The sequence below is a fragment of the Peromyscus californicus genome, unplaced genomic scaffold (assembly GCF_007827085.1).
Source record: "Peromyscus californicus insignis strain IS unplaced genomic scaffold, ASM782708v3 Scaffold_3__1_contigs__length_106647218, whole genome shotgun sequence".
Classification (NCBI taxonomy): Eukaryota; Metazoa; Chordata; class Mammalia; order Rodentia; family Cricetidae; genus Peromyscus; species Peromyscus californicus.
In genome coordinates, this window is record NW_026294551.1 from 6,363,549 (window position 1) to 6,376,338 (window position 12,790).

At 50.2% G+C, this 12,790-nt stretch overlaps 1 protein-coding gene across 4 annotated transcripts; it reads left to right on the forward strand.

Annotated features, from left to right (window-relative positions):
• The first annotated feature begins 4,448 nt into the window (after window positions 1-4,448).
• On the forward strand, window positions 4,449-12,706 carry Wbp2 (WW domain binding protein 2). 4 transcript variants are annotated; one of them, XM_052755866.1, is made up of 8 exons: window positions 4,449-4,583; window positions 7,488-7,596; window positions 8,791-8,926; window positions 9,754-9,846; window positions 10,427-10,561; window positions 10,774-10,899; window positions 11,470-11,546; window positions 11,658-12,706. In XM_052755866.1, the coding sequence occupies exons 1-8, from the start codon at window positions 4,525-4,527 to the stop codon at window positions 11,709-11,711; spliced, it is 789 nt and encodes a 262-aa protein (XP_052611826.1). In that variant the 5' UTR covers window positions 4,449-4,524; the 3' UTR covers window positions 11,712-12,706. The 4 variants fall into 4 exon arrangements, with proteins under 4 accessions (XP_052611826.1, XP_052611827.1, XP_052611828.1 ...); XM_052755867.1 differs by having other exon boundaries at window positions 10,777-10,899; XM_052755868.1 differs by lacking the exon at window positions 10,427-10,561.
• Window positions 12,707-12,790: the final 84 nt, after the last annotated feature.

A 12,790-nucleotide genomic window follows, 5' to 3' on the forward strand; every position in this document is an offset into this window, starting at 1 on the left:
TCCTTTGCACATACCCACACAGACACTTACATATATGCATAATTAAAAATAAATCTTTTAAAAATTATTTTTATTTTATCTGTATGGGTGTCTGTCTGTGTACCACATGCATAGGGAGGCCCTCAGATGCCAGGAGAGGATGTCGAATTTCCTGGAACTAGAGGTGCAGATTGCGGGCCACCATGTGAAGCATAAATCTAATTAATCTTATTAATAAAAACCAGGAGTCAGATACTGGGGTAAAACCTCAAAGATCAGAGAGCAGGATTCAGTCACAGTACCCTCCTTCCTCTTCTGTTCCTCCAATCCAAAAGGGCTGAGATCCTGTCTCAGCCCTGCCTTACCACTTCCTGTCCCTCTCTCTACAGACCTCCAGACCTCCATGGTTAACTAGTGGCTAGCTCTACCCCTGACTCCAAGCAAGCTTTATTTGTCAGAACACAAACAAAATATCACACAACAACCATGTGAGTGCTAGAAATCAAACTCAGGTCCTCTGAAATAGCAGCAACTGCAGAAGCATCCCTCCAGTCCCCTAACATATGTACGTTTTTAAAAAGAAATTATAAACAAAGTTGGATATGATAGTACATGCCTTTAGTCCCAGTACCTGAGAGTCAGAAACAAGCATAAATCTGTGAATTCAGATGCAACATATCAAGTTCTAAGCCAACCAAGGCTACATAGTGAGACCTTATCTCAGAAAAAAAAAAAAATGGCTCAGTGGTTAAGAGCACTGGCTGCTCTTCCAGAGGACCTAGAGGACACAGGTTTGATTCCCAGCATGCACATGTTGGCTCACAACTGTCTATAACTCTAGTTTCAGGAATCTGATGGCCTCTTCTGGCTTCCATGACCACCAGGCACAAACATGATACATATACATACATGTAAGCAAAACACATAAAAGTAGATGAATAAAAAGAAGTAAGTTTAAAAACAAATTTTTGAGGCAAGGTCTTGCTATGTAACTCTCACTGTCTGGGAACTCTCTCTGTAGACGAGGCTGGCCTCGAACTCAGAGATCCGCCTGTTTCTGCCTTCTGAGTGCTAGGATTAAAGGGGTGTGCCACCACCACCTGGCAAAAAAGGAATTTTTTTAATTTAAAAAATTGAAGAGGAGGTTGAAATAAAGCAACGACATTTCTTCTCCTCACAGATATTCATATCTCTGAAGAACAAAAGTGTAAATTAGGCCGGGCGGTGGTGGCGCACGCCTTTAATCCCAGCACTCGGGAGGCAGAGCCAGGCGGATCTCTGTGAGTTCGAGGCCAGCCTGGGCTACCAAGTGAGTTCCAGGAAAGGCGCAAAGCTACACAGAGAAACCCTGTCTCGAAAAAAAAAAAAAAAAAGTGTAAATCAGGAAACACTGGTCTAGCTGGACCAATCCAACAATCCACTCAAGGAAGTATTGAGTAATTAGGTTGGAAACTGGCCCAAACGAGGATGTTCATAAATTTTCTGTCCATTGTAATGTCCAGGTCAAGAGGCAAAACTGGTGACTTCAGTGAGTGTCAAACATTGCAAGATATGACTAGAGTCTAGAAACTTCTCAGAGACTGAGTTCCTGAGATGACATCTCCCCAGAGAACTTCCTTCCTCCTGCTGGTCTGTCCCCAAGTCTCAGGAAAGACCTTTAGGTCCCAGGAAAGGATTATTATTTGTGTGTGTGTGTGTGTGTGTCTCTCGAGCGCGCGTGTTTGAGTGCAGCTACCTGCAGAGGCTAGAAGAGGGTATCAGATTCACTGAAATAGACTTACAGGCCATTGTGAGTCATCTGATTTGTGCTGGGAACTGAACTCTGTCCCCAGGGAAAGTGGCAAGCACTCTTAATCCCTTAGTCATCTTCCTAGTTCCTTATTCTTTTGCTTTTGTTTTGTTTGTTTTTGAGACATAGTCTCTCTCTATGGCTCTGACTGTCCTGGAACTCACCATGTAGGCTTTGAGCTCACAGAGATCCGCCTGCTTCTGTCTCCAGAGTGCTGGGACTAAAGGTGTGCACAACCACAGCTGACTATTAACTTTATTTTACTTCATTTGTTTTTGTTTTTGTTGTTTTGGTGTCGTCCTCCCTACCCCCAGACAGGGTTGCTTTATGTAACAGTCCTGGTTGTCTTGGAACTTGATTTGTAGATCAGGTTGGTCTTGAACTCACAGAGATCTGCCTGCCTCTGCCTCTGCCTCTGCCTCCCAAGTGCTGGGATTAAAGGCCTGCAGCACCATGACTGGCTTGTTTTTGTTTGTTTGTTTTGAGACAGGGTCCCTGGATGTAGACCTGGATGGCTTGGAATTCAACATGTAAACAAGGAGCAGGGCTCAAATATTCAGCAGTTCTCTTACCTCTGATTCCTGATTGCTTCATTACACTCAGCTTGGATTTTGCTCTTAAAAAAAAAAAAAAAGCAAAACTGGGGAAAGGGACATAGTCCAGTTTAGTAGAGTGCTTTGCATAATGAGCATGAAATCCTGGAGTCAACTGATCGATAGCACTTTGTAAAGCCCAGCATGGTGGTACATAGCTGTAATCTCAGGAGGTGGTGGAGACAAGGAGTTTAAGATCATCATCAGCTACATAGCTAGTTCCTGGCCAAATGAGCTACTTGAGACCTTGTGTATTAAGTAAGTAAGTAAGTAAGTAAGTAAGTAAGTAAGTAAATAAATAAATAAATAAATAAATAAATAAATAAATCTGGCCCGGCATGCTGACAGAAATCTGTACTGTTAGCACTTGGGAGGTAGAGGCAGGAGGACCAGGAATTTAAGGCTAGCCTTGACTACATAACAAGTTAGAGGTCTGAATGAGTTACAAGAGGCTTTCTCTCAAAAACCAAACAAAAATCTGTAGCCATTTTGACTTTTATCAGAGTACCTAATAAAGAAAATAAAGAGTACAAAAGAGTCCTTTGCACTGAGTCACCCTGAAATTCCCAAAACTGTCTCAAAGGGCTGGTGCTGCAGCTCCTGCTTGAGATTCTCTATCAGTATCCTATTTTTGTGCAAATAAAAGTATATTTCTTCACCATTCTATATATTACCGTATAGAGTTGGATTTTACTTAAAAAAAAAAAATTACTTTATGGGACCAGAAAGATGGCTCAGCAGCTAAGAGCACTTGCTGCCCTTACAAAAGACAGGGATTTGGTTCCCAGCACCCATGCAAACAGTTTACAATCATCTGGAACTCCAGCTCCAAGAAATCTGATACCCTCTTCTATTCTCTTGAGGCACCTCTACACATTGTGGTACACAACCATGCATGCGTGCAAGCTGTTATATACACAACATGAAAATAAAGAATTATTTTTTAAATATCTGTTTTCGATACTTTTTAATGATGTGTATGTGTGTGCATCTATGTGGGTATGTGCATGTATATATGACGCATGAGAAGGCCAGAGACGTCAGGAGCTGGAGTTAGAGGCAGTTGTCAGTCACCTGACCTCAGTGCTGGGAACCAATCTGATTCTACTGAGGCTGGTCTGGAAATCTTTATGCAACCCAAGTTGACCTCCATTTGTGGCAACTTCCTGTCTCAGCCTCCCAAGTGCTGGAATGTGGGCCACTATGCTATCTGCTTCAAATCAAACACTGATCTCCTAAGGTTAAGGATACTGAGGCAACCCTGCAATCTTTCCCGGCCCTGCGAAAGAATCATCTCAGAGATGGAGTTTAGATTCACTACAACGCAGTAGAGAGACACCCACTGCTGGGTCACAAGTCGAAATGAGTCAGTGGTATTTTGAAAGTTCTCTCTGGCCATTGGCCTCACACTGTCTGGTTTCATTCAATTATTCCAGGTTTCCTTAAACTCTCTTGCACTAGCTAGCTAGAGAGGAAAGCAGCGCCATCGCGAGGCCAGCTGATGCAGGCGGCAGATGTTGGGCGGGGAAGAGGGTGGGGAGCGGACCACTCTTCCCAGAAGTTCACACAGTCCGACTCGCGGGGTCAGGGTTTGAGTTGATCAAAGCGTATTTTGCTCGGACTCTTCCAGTCCATCACAGAAGGGATTGTGTCTCGCACACCCAAGTGTATGGGCGAACCACTCAGGTCAGTTGGGGAAATGAAGGCGGCTCATTAAGTGACTTTTACACGTTGCACACATCAAGTCATCACGTTTAAGTTACATTTCTTCGATTGAGTTTGCTTCACACGAGGCGGCCGGGTAGGGAGACGCGTACAGATGTTCAAAGTTTTGTAAATAGCGTAGCAAGCCTGTCCTACAGTAAACAAGACTACAAGTTCCAGAATGCGTTCATCACTCAACCTCAAGGAGAAGTCGCGGTTGCGGGACCATTGCCTGCTGGGAATTGTAGTCCGCAGCTTGTTTGTGATGCAGGTGCAACTTGGGGGAGGGGGAGCGGGAGTAAACTCTCGCCACGTGACATTGGAAATCAGGTGGTTGGCCAGCCTACGCGCAGGAGCTGTGATTGGCTGACTGTAATACGAACGACGCCACTAGAGGCGGGCCAAAGACCAGCGCAGGCGCAGAGCGTTGCGAGCCTCGGGACCCCAGTGGCAGAGACTATGGCGCTCAACAAGAATCACTCAGAGGGTGGCGGAGTGATCGTCAACAACAGTGAGAGGTGAAAACACGGCGGAAGGATCCTGGAGATCGAAGGGCGGGTGTCGCCCACTGTGTGTGGAGGGCGGTGGGATGTGGTGGGGGAGGAAATTGATGGAGTGCTGGGGGAAGGGGCGGTCACGGCTGGAGGCGGGGCTGGAGGGAGTGGGTGGGTCGTGGGGGAGGACCGGGACGCTGATCAGCTGGGGTGCTGGGTGGGGGTGGGGCGGCCCAATGGTGTCAGGGTTTGGGGCTGTGAGCGAGGCCAACGGGTGATTTCTTGAGCCCCTTCCCAGATGGAGTCTTAAAAATAATTGCTCTTTATTGGGCGTTTACTACGTTGTTACTGCGCGGCAGCCACTGCGTCTGGTCTACCTTAGATAATACATAATCTTGTGCCCTAGAAACGATTGTACACATTTTCCGGGTAGGGCAAGTGAGGCCCAAAAGAGGGTAAATAACTTGGCTTAGTGCTGTGAGTTACTGAAGGGAATTGAAGGCAGATATCTTGACCCCCAAAATCAATAGGCTTCACTACTCCTGTCCAGTCTTCTCGTATGTTCCAGAACTTCTCAGATTCCGGGAGAAAGGCTGAGGCCCTAGAGGTGGAACTAAATGTCAACTGCTCAACCCAGTGCCTGGCACCAGCGGGCCGTTTGTAAAGGCCTGTCCCTTGCCTGGTTCTCTTGAATTCCTGATGGCCTAAGTCGGGCTCTCAACTTCATGATTTTTTTTTTTCTCTGCCCTCCCCTGCAACCATCCACTCATTCTCTCCCAACTTTTGGGCCCTGTCGAGGGCTCCTCTTTCCTCTGTTCCTTGGACGTTGGAAATCAGACTTGAGCTATGCAGCCTTGAATTTCTTCTTGAAAGCCAAGGGAGACGTGGTGGAGGTCAGAGCCTACACCCATCTTGGGACGTGTCACTTGGGAATGTTTGATGAGTCAGAGAAGGTGCGGGTGACCAGACTGGATATGCTGATTTTGTCTCCATAGTTCTTGGCAGGTCCTGGCCAGCCCAGCATGGATCTGGTCCCTTCCATTGTGCTGGGTCTGTGTCCTCTATTACCTCTGCCCCAACAACGGATATTTGGGATGAGGAGGAGGCAGGAATGAAACCCTGTGAACTTGGACCTTTATATCATGTAATCTGAGAAGCCTTACATTGTCCTCTGGTGTACTTCATCCAGTGCCTTGGCTGGGCCAGGTACTTTGAGACCTTTTGATGGCTGCCTTCTCCACCAACACTCTCTCCGGTTTTTGACTTAGGGTTTCATTCCAAGTTGGCCTTGAACCTGAAGCAATCCTACCTCAGGCTTCTGAGTGCAGGGAATTCAGGCATGCACCACCAAAACCAGAGCTCTTTGGTTTCATCGTTTGAGAGTGGTCTTCCTTCTCTTACATTGGGTCTTTTCAAGAAGGTATCTGCCCTCCTGGGTCTCAGCACCTGGCTCATAGCTCATTGTTACCTAATAGGGTTCTGGAAAGAACTTAGCCTCACTTCTGAAACAGATGTGTCAATAAGAATTGAAATTTAAGTGCAGTGCTCAAACTGTGATATTTAAACTAGTGAACATTAATCTTTAATTAATAAACCACTGTTAGAAATGAACATTGAACTCTTCCCAGAGAATTGAGTACATGTGTACACACACACACACACACACACACACACACACACACACACACGCATCTATCTCAGGGGCTTTATATACAGACATTTTCTGCAGCTCCAGCTGAAGAAGCTTGGATTAAGGGCTGGGAACATGGTTCAGCAGCTAATATTCTCAACCAGGTGATGGTGGCACACATCTTTAATCCCCGCACTCGTGAGGCAGAGGCAGGTGGATCTCTGGGAGTTCGAGGCCAGCCTGGTCTACAAAGCGAGTTCCAGGATAGCCAAGGCTGTTACACAGAGAAACCCTGTCTTTAAAAATCACACACACACACACACACACACACACACACACACACACACACACACAAACACAAAACAACCAACAACAACAACCAAGAAAAACACCCCATGCAAAGGACCCCAGTTTAGTTCCCGGCATCTGTGTCAGGTATCTTAGAACACCTGTGTCTCCAGCTTTCGAGGATCCAATGAAAGAATAGAGCTGTGTCTTTGACATTTATTGTGTGTGTGTGTGTATTGCTGGGGAAGACCCCAGAGCAGTGACCATGCTGGGCAAATACTACTGAGCTACATCCCCAAGACAAATGTTTATATATTAGTTTGTTTTGTTGTTGTTGTTTTGGTTTTTGTTTTGTTTTTGGTATTTTCGAGACAGGGTTTCTCTGTGTAGCTTTGGGCCTTTCCTGAAACTCGCTTTGTAGACCAGGCTGGCCTCGAACTCACAGATATCCGCCTGCCTCTGCCTCCTGAGTGCTGGGATCAAAGGTGTGCCCACCACCCGGCTTATATTAGGTTTTTAAAATAAACAACAGCAGTAAAGAGCTGTGGCTGTGGCTCAGGTGGAAGGGTGCTTTCATAGCATGCACAAAACCCTGGCTTCCATCCCTAGCACCTCAGGTAACCAGCATGGTGGTAGAAGTCTGGGACCCCAGCACTTGGGAGGTGGAAGCAGGAGGAACGTAGCAAGCTCAAGAGCAGCCTGAGCTGTATGAAACTTTGCCTCAAAAACTCCAGACTAGAACACACACTGTCGCAGGGCTCAAGAGAGACTGAAGAGAAAGCCCAGGTTATCTAATTCAGCTGGAGAGATGGGGACAGTTCTCTTACCCTGGTCACTCGGGGCTGTAGAAATGGAACACAGGGACTCTAGGCCCATTGTGTTCCTCTCTGCTCAGCTGCACAGATGGTGCCTCATAGTGCTGTTGCAACAGTGTTGTGAATGACGTGTCCTGTCATCCATCCAGGATGACTGATGGCATCATCGGAACTCTTTGTTATTTTTCACCACAGCATCCTCATGTCCTACGATCATGTGGAGCTTACATTCAATGATATGAAGAATGTGCCAGAGGCCTTCAAAGGGACCAAGAAAGGCACCATCTACCTTACCCCATACCGGGTAAGTTGTACAGCAGATCAGAGCCCTGCTTTCAGATGGTCATATGTGTCTCCACTTCAGCCTTGTGACACCAGTGGCCTCTGGAGAATGCCAGTGCCTTGCTCTGCCCATGTCTCTGTCACATGATCCTGGATTCTGGAACCACCAGGCCCTCTGTACTGCTTTCCTGACCTGGGCCATGCAGATTCCACCAAAATCTCTCTGAGGTCAGATACAGCTGCTTCAGTGACTTGCCCGGAGGAGCCCTCGAGGCTGTGTGCACAGTCAGAGTGATGAATGTGGTAAACAGGATACAGTAGCAGGGCCACAGCCTCCAGGCTGGGCAGAAAGCCCAGCAGAACCCTGCCGAGTGAAAGATGCCAGGCTGCAGAATTGGCCTCGCCTGCGAATGGGCCATGTGGGCGCTGAGTAATCCAGATGAATAGTTGGGAGGGGGTGCTGCCTGTGGCTCCCCACCAGTGAGGTGTCGAGATGGCTAGAAAGAGTGCACATCTGCAAGTTTTGACGACACAGCACCTCGCAAAACATGCCCTCCTCTGGAGATTCACATTCCCCTCTTCCGTTAGATTGAGTGTCTGGTGGTTTGGAAACCCAGGGGTTGACCCACATGATGGAAGGGGAGAACTTACCTCTGACCTCCATTTGTGCACTGCGGCATGTCACACCCACCACACCCACCACACCCACCCACCCACCTATAACATAAGTAAATGTAATTAAGAAAAAAAAGAAACCGAGGGGTTTTCCAGGTATGGGACAGGAGAGTTCTGTGGCTGTTAGGCAAAGTGTGGCCCTACAGGAAGTCACAATGATCCCTTCTGGACCCTTGTGCTGCATTTTGTATGAGCTTGGGCTCGGCCTCCCACCTCCAGGAGCCTAGCCTGCCCTGCACCTAGCCCAGCAGCCTCCTCCGTGCACACACCACCGGCCACCCTCTGTCTCTGGAGAGAGAAGGTGTATTCTTGTTTGCTCTACAGCCTGCAGCTTCCTCCTGTGCACACCTGAGTCTGGGGCCCCCAGGTGCACCCAGGCCTTTCACTTCACAGCACTGAGAGGAGCCGTGCGGCTGCCACACCTGGGCTACACTGCCTGCTCTGGCGCTGGGAACAGACCCAGCACACAGAACACGGGTGGGAAGCGGTGGCTGAGCTGGGTTGGTTCTGGTGCTGACGGCCTGGTTGCCTCTCCCTGCAGGTCATCTTTCTGTCTAAGGGGAAGGATGCCATGCAGTCCTTCATGATGCCCTTTTATCTGATGAAGGACTGTGAGATCAAGCAGCCGGTGTTTGGCGCAAACTTCATTAAGGGGACCGTGAAGGCTGAAGCGGGAGGTAGGTGACAAGAGCTCGGGGACACGATTGGGTGGCTAGTGAGGTGTCCCGGGCATCTCTGACTGCCAGCCTCCTGGAGATGCCCTTTTCAGACCCGTCCAAGCCTCCCCCTTCCCAGCTGTGAATTAACATCAGATACCTGGCCTAATGGCTGAGCGGCACAGGTGGGTTTTGGTTGCCAGGAGCTGAGAAATGCTGGCTTAACTTGGCCCTTTGTTCAGAGAGTGAGCCCAGCAGAAAAATGAAAAACTAAAGGTGCTTCTTTTTCCCCAGGGAAGGCCTAGGTTTAAATTTGGGAGGAGCCTTCCATGAGATCCAGGGAAAGGCAGCTACCTCACCAGAGGCTGGCAGGGCCCTGCGTTGTGACCGACTCCCAGACTCCAGAGGGCTCTGTGTCAACCTCTGTGCCTTTTGACCCAGCCAGGCTGGAGGGACCATGTTCTGTCTTGAGGCCTCTTACCAAGAGAGTTCTACCCTGAACCTCAAAGTCAGTTACCAGGAGAGCTGCCAAGTGCTTTACTGGTGGTAGAGAGAAGCCTCCTCCCCTCCGCCTTGGTATTGGCTCTACAATCAACCGTGTAGCCTTGGTGCTGGCGGTGTGCTTGGCTGGGGGTGGGGGAAAGCCCTCTTGAGAGGATGAAACCCACAAGCAGGAGCCAGGCCATCGTGCAGTACCAGGTGTTTTGTGGGCTGCAGGCAGAGGCCTCACCCCTTCCCGATAGCCTCCTCGGTGTTGGGTGATGGCCAGGAGAGGACAAAGAGCCGTCTCTCTGAACTGAACCTGTTCTCTCTCCCCACTGTTCTTCACTGTCCTTGCCCCTTCTCAGGTGGCTGGGAAGGCTCTGCTTCCTACAAGTTGACCTTCACAGCAGGGGGCGCCATCGAGTTTGGGCAGCGGATGCTCCAGGTGGCATCTCAAGGTATCCCAGCTCCTAAACCTCGGGCCTAGCAACACACCTAACATGTGGGTTTCTTGTTTGTCCTTTTATTTTGTATTGTAAGCACAGGAGGTAACAATCTGGCCCAGCCGACAGGGCTGGGAATTGGGAAAGAAACCTGTAATTAGTCTGTGGGTTTCCTTTGCCCATAACAGGCACGCAACATTCTGACAGAAATGTTTGGACTGGAAAACAAACAAAAAACCCAACTGTTAAGTTACCCTCCGGCAGCCGTTGTAAATTACCGAGCACACCGTGTTCAACATTCGTTCCCTCTCTCCTCACCTCTCCCCCAGTCATCTTCGTCCCATTACCCCCCCGACACACACACACACACACCCGTTTACCTTTCCATCCACTTCCCTCTCCACTGCAGTCCTTGACTCTGGTCCGATTGCCTTCTGGCCTCTTTTCCCACCCTCCCCTTAGCACATGCTGACCTAGACAGACCCAGTGGGGTGGGCAGTGGAATGGTTGTAGGGCACATCTGTGGGCACAGTCCTGGGACCCATCAGTCCCTGAGGCAGGCAACACTCATCTCTCTCTCCCCTTGTACTTATAGCCTCCAGAGGTGAAGCCCCTAATGGAGCCTATGGGTACCCTTACATGCCCAGCGGGGCCTATGTCTTTCCCCCACCAGTCGCCAATGGAATGTACCCCTGCCCTCCTGGCTACCCCTATCCACCGCCCCCACCTGGTGAGTGTCGTTTGCTGCCCAGCCTCAGCCCCCCACCCACCCACTTACCGCACCTTCAGGTTGCAGAGGGGAGATGTGCCCTTTCACCTGCTTTAGACATAACGGACATTGGAGAGTTTAGAGAGCACCCCGGGGACCTAGACAGGCCACTCCCAAGAGTAGCCTTCTGAGGGAACCAAGCGGGCTGCTCACTGCCTGTCACTCTTCCCAAGCAGAGTTCTATCCAGGACCTCCCATGATGGATGGGGCCATGGGATACGTGCAGCCACCGCCACCACCCTATCCTGGGCCCATGGAGCCTCCAGTCAGCGGCCCCAGTGCCCCCTCCACTCCTGCAGGTGAGGCCCCTGGGCTGCTCGCAGTCCTTCAGGATCAGCTCTCCTCCCGAAGGTCTTACCGAGACGCCCCCAAGATGGCTGGAAGCTACTGAACACCTCAGATGATGAAGGGCCTCTGGCTTGCAGACCACCAAAGGGACCAACAGAGTAGCCTGGTGGCGAAGAGCTATATATAGTCCAGGGGCTGGGTGTGGTTCAGTGAGCCCTTGCCTGGCATGGGCTAGGCCTGTGTTCTGTGTCCCCACTGTCACAGAACACGGAAGGACAGTCTGAAGATGAGATGAGGTCTAGATTCCAGCCTTGTTGGCCCTTGGCTAGCAGTGACCTTAGACCCAGAAAAGGTCACCTGTGTGCCTCAGTGTTCTCATCTACCGATGGTCACCAGGACCACCTGATAGACTTATGCCAAGGGCATGTAAAGGGACGGTAGGACAATGCCAGCACATGGCAGGTGCTTAGGAAAGTCGCTGAAGCTTTTGGTGGTCTGAGTCGCCAGCTGCCCCAAACTCAAGCAAGGGCAGAGGAGGGCTTGTTGTTCATTGCCATTCCTCCGTGTGTTTGCCTTGACAGCTGAGGCCAAGGCCGCAGAAGCAGCTGCCAGCGCCTATTACAACCCAGGCAACCCACACAATGTCTACATGCCCACGGTGAGTGGGGTAAGACCGCCCGCCCTCTCAGTCACGCAGCCTGGGAGCTAGTGATGAAAGAGACCACAGCTCATTCTGTGATGTCTCATGTGATCTGTTTTCTTCCTTTAGAGCCAGCCTCCTCCGCCACCCTACTACCCCCCAGAAGACAAGAAGACCCAGTAGACCCTGCTCACCTCCCTGCCTCTTATGGATGACCCCTTCCTGGGCCTCCCATGGAGCTGCATCTGGAACTCTGGGAGGCCAGGGAGGGCCCTGTTCTTCCCCAGGCCTGATTATAAACAGTTAGCAGGAACTAGCCCTGGTGGAAGGGTGGGGCTCCGGGCCTCTGAGAGGAGCCTCCCAGCTTCCCACACTAGCTCAGCCTGTGGCGTTGCTCTGTCTAGCTTCCCTCTCACCACCTCTGGGGCTCTCAGGAGCGCGGGATGACCCCTTGTTCCTCTCTGTAGTAGCTCCTCCCCACAGAGGGACTCTCTGGCCACTCCTCCACCCCAGCCCAGCCCCTCAGCCTGATGGCCACTGTACTCCATCTTGTGGGCTTATCTGACCAGCCTTGTGTCTCCCCCTGGGGGCCTGCCAGGCCATGTTGACATTCCTTCCCCTGGTGTGTGCCTGACCCTGGAAGGCCACTGTCCCAGCAGATGCTGAGTCCACATTCCCTTTGGCCGGCTCTGGCCTCAGTCACACTCACCCTGCCTGCCACACTAGCCTGCTCCTTCTGTTGCCTCCGGCTTTGGGAATTTTACCCTGAGCTTCCAGCAGTTGGCGGCATCAGAAGCAAAGGCACTGTGGCCAGGAGGAAGCCCCCTCTAGTGTTTCTGGGAATTATTTCCCTTCCTTTCCTCTCCCCTTTACAAGGGGCTTCTTCACAGGAGCATTAGAGAATGCATGTCTGTCCGATCGGTCCCTTTGGTCTGGGAAGGAGCACCTCCAGCCATGTGACCTGTAAGCTGCCATCTGCCCCCTGGAAGCTTCACACCCCCTGGAAGCATTAAGATTTGCTCTTGTTCCTGGACGCAAATTGAGGAGATGGTTATTTAAAGAGAATTCCCTATTTATTTGACACAAAAAAATCCAGTAATATATTAATGTGAAATAAACCCTGTTTGCGCCTTGATTTGTTTGCTACAACTGTGAAATAGTAAAATGAAGTGACTGGACGCTCTGACTCTTGTGTGGTGACCAGGGTGAGGTCTTCCGGAAGGAGGAGCCACTGGCTGCTGGGAGGTGGGGCTAGAGAGCCT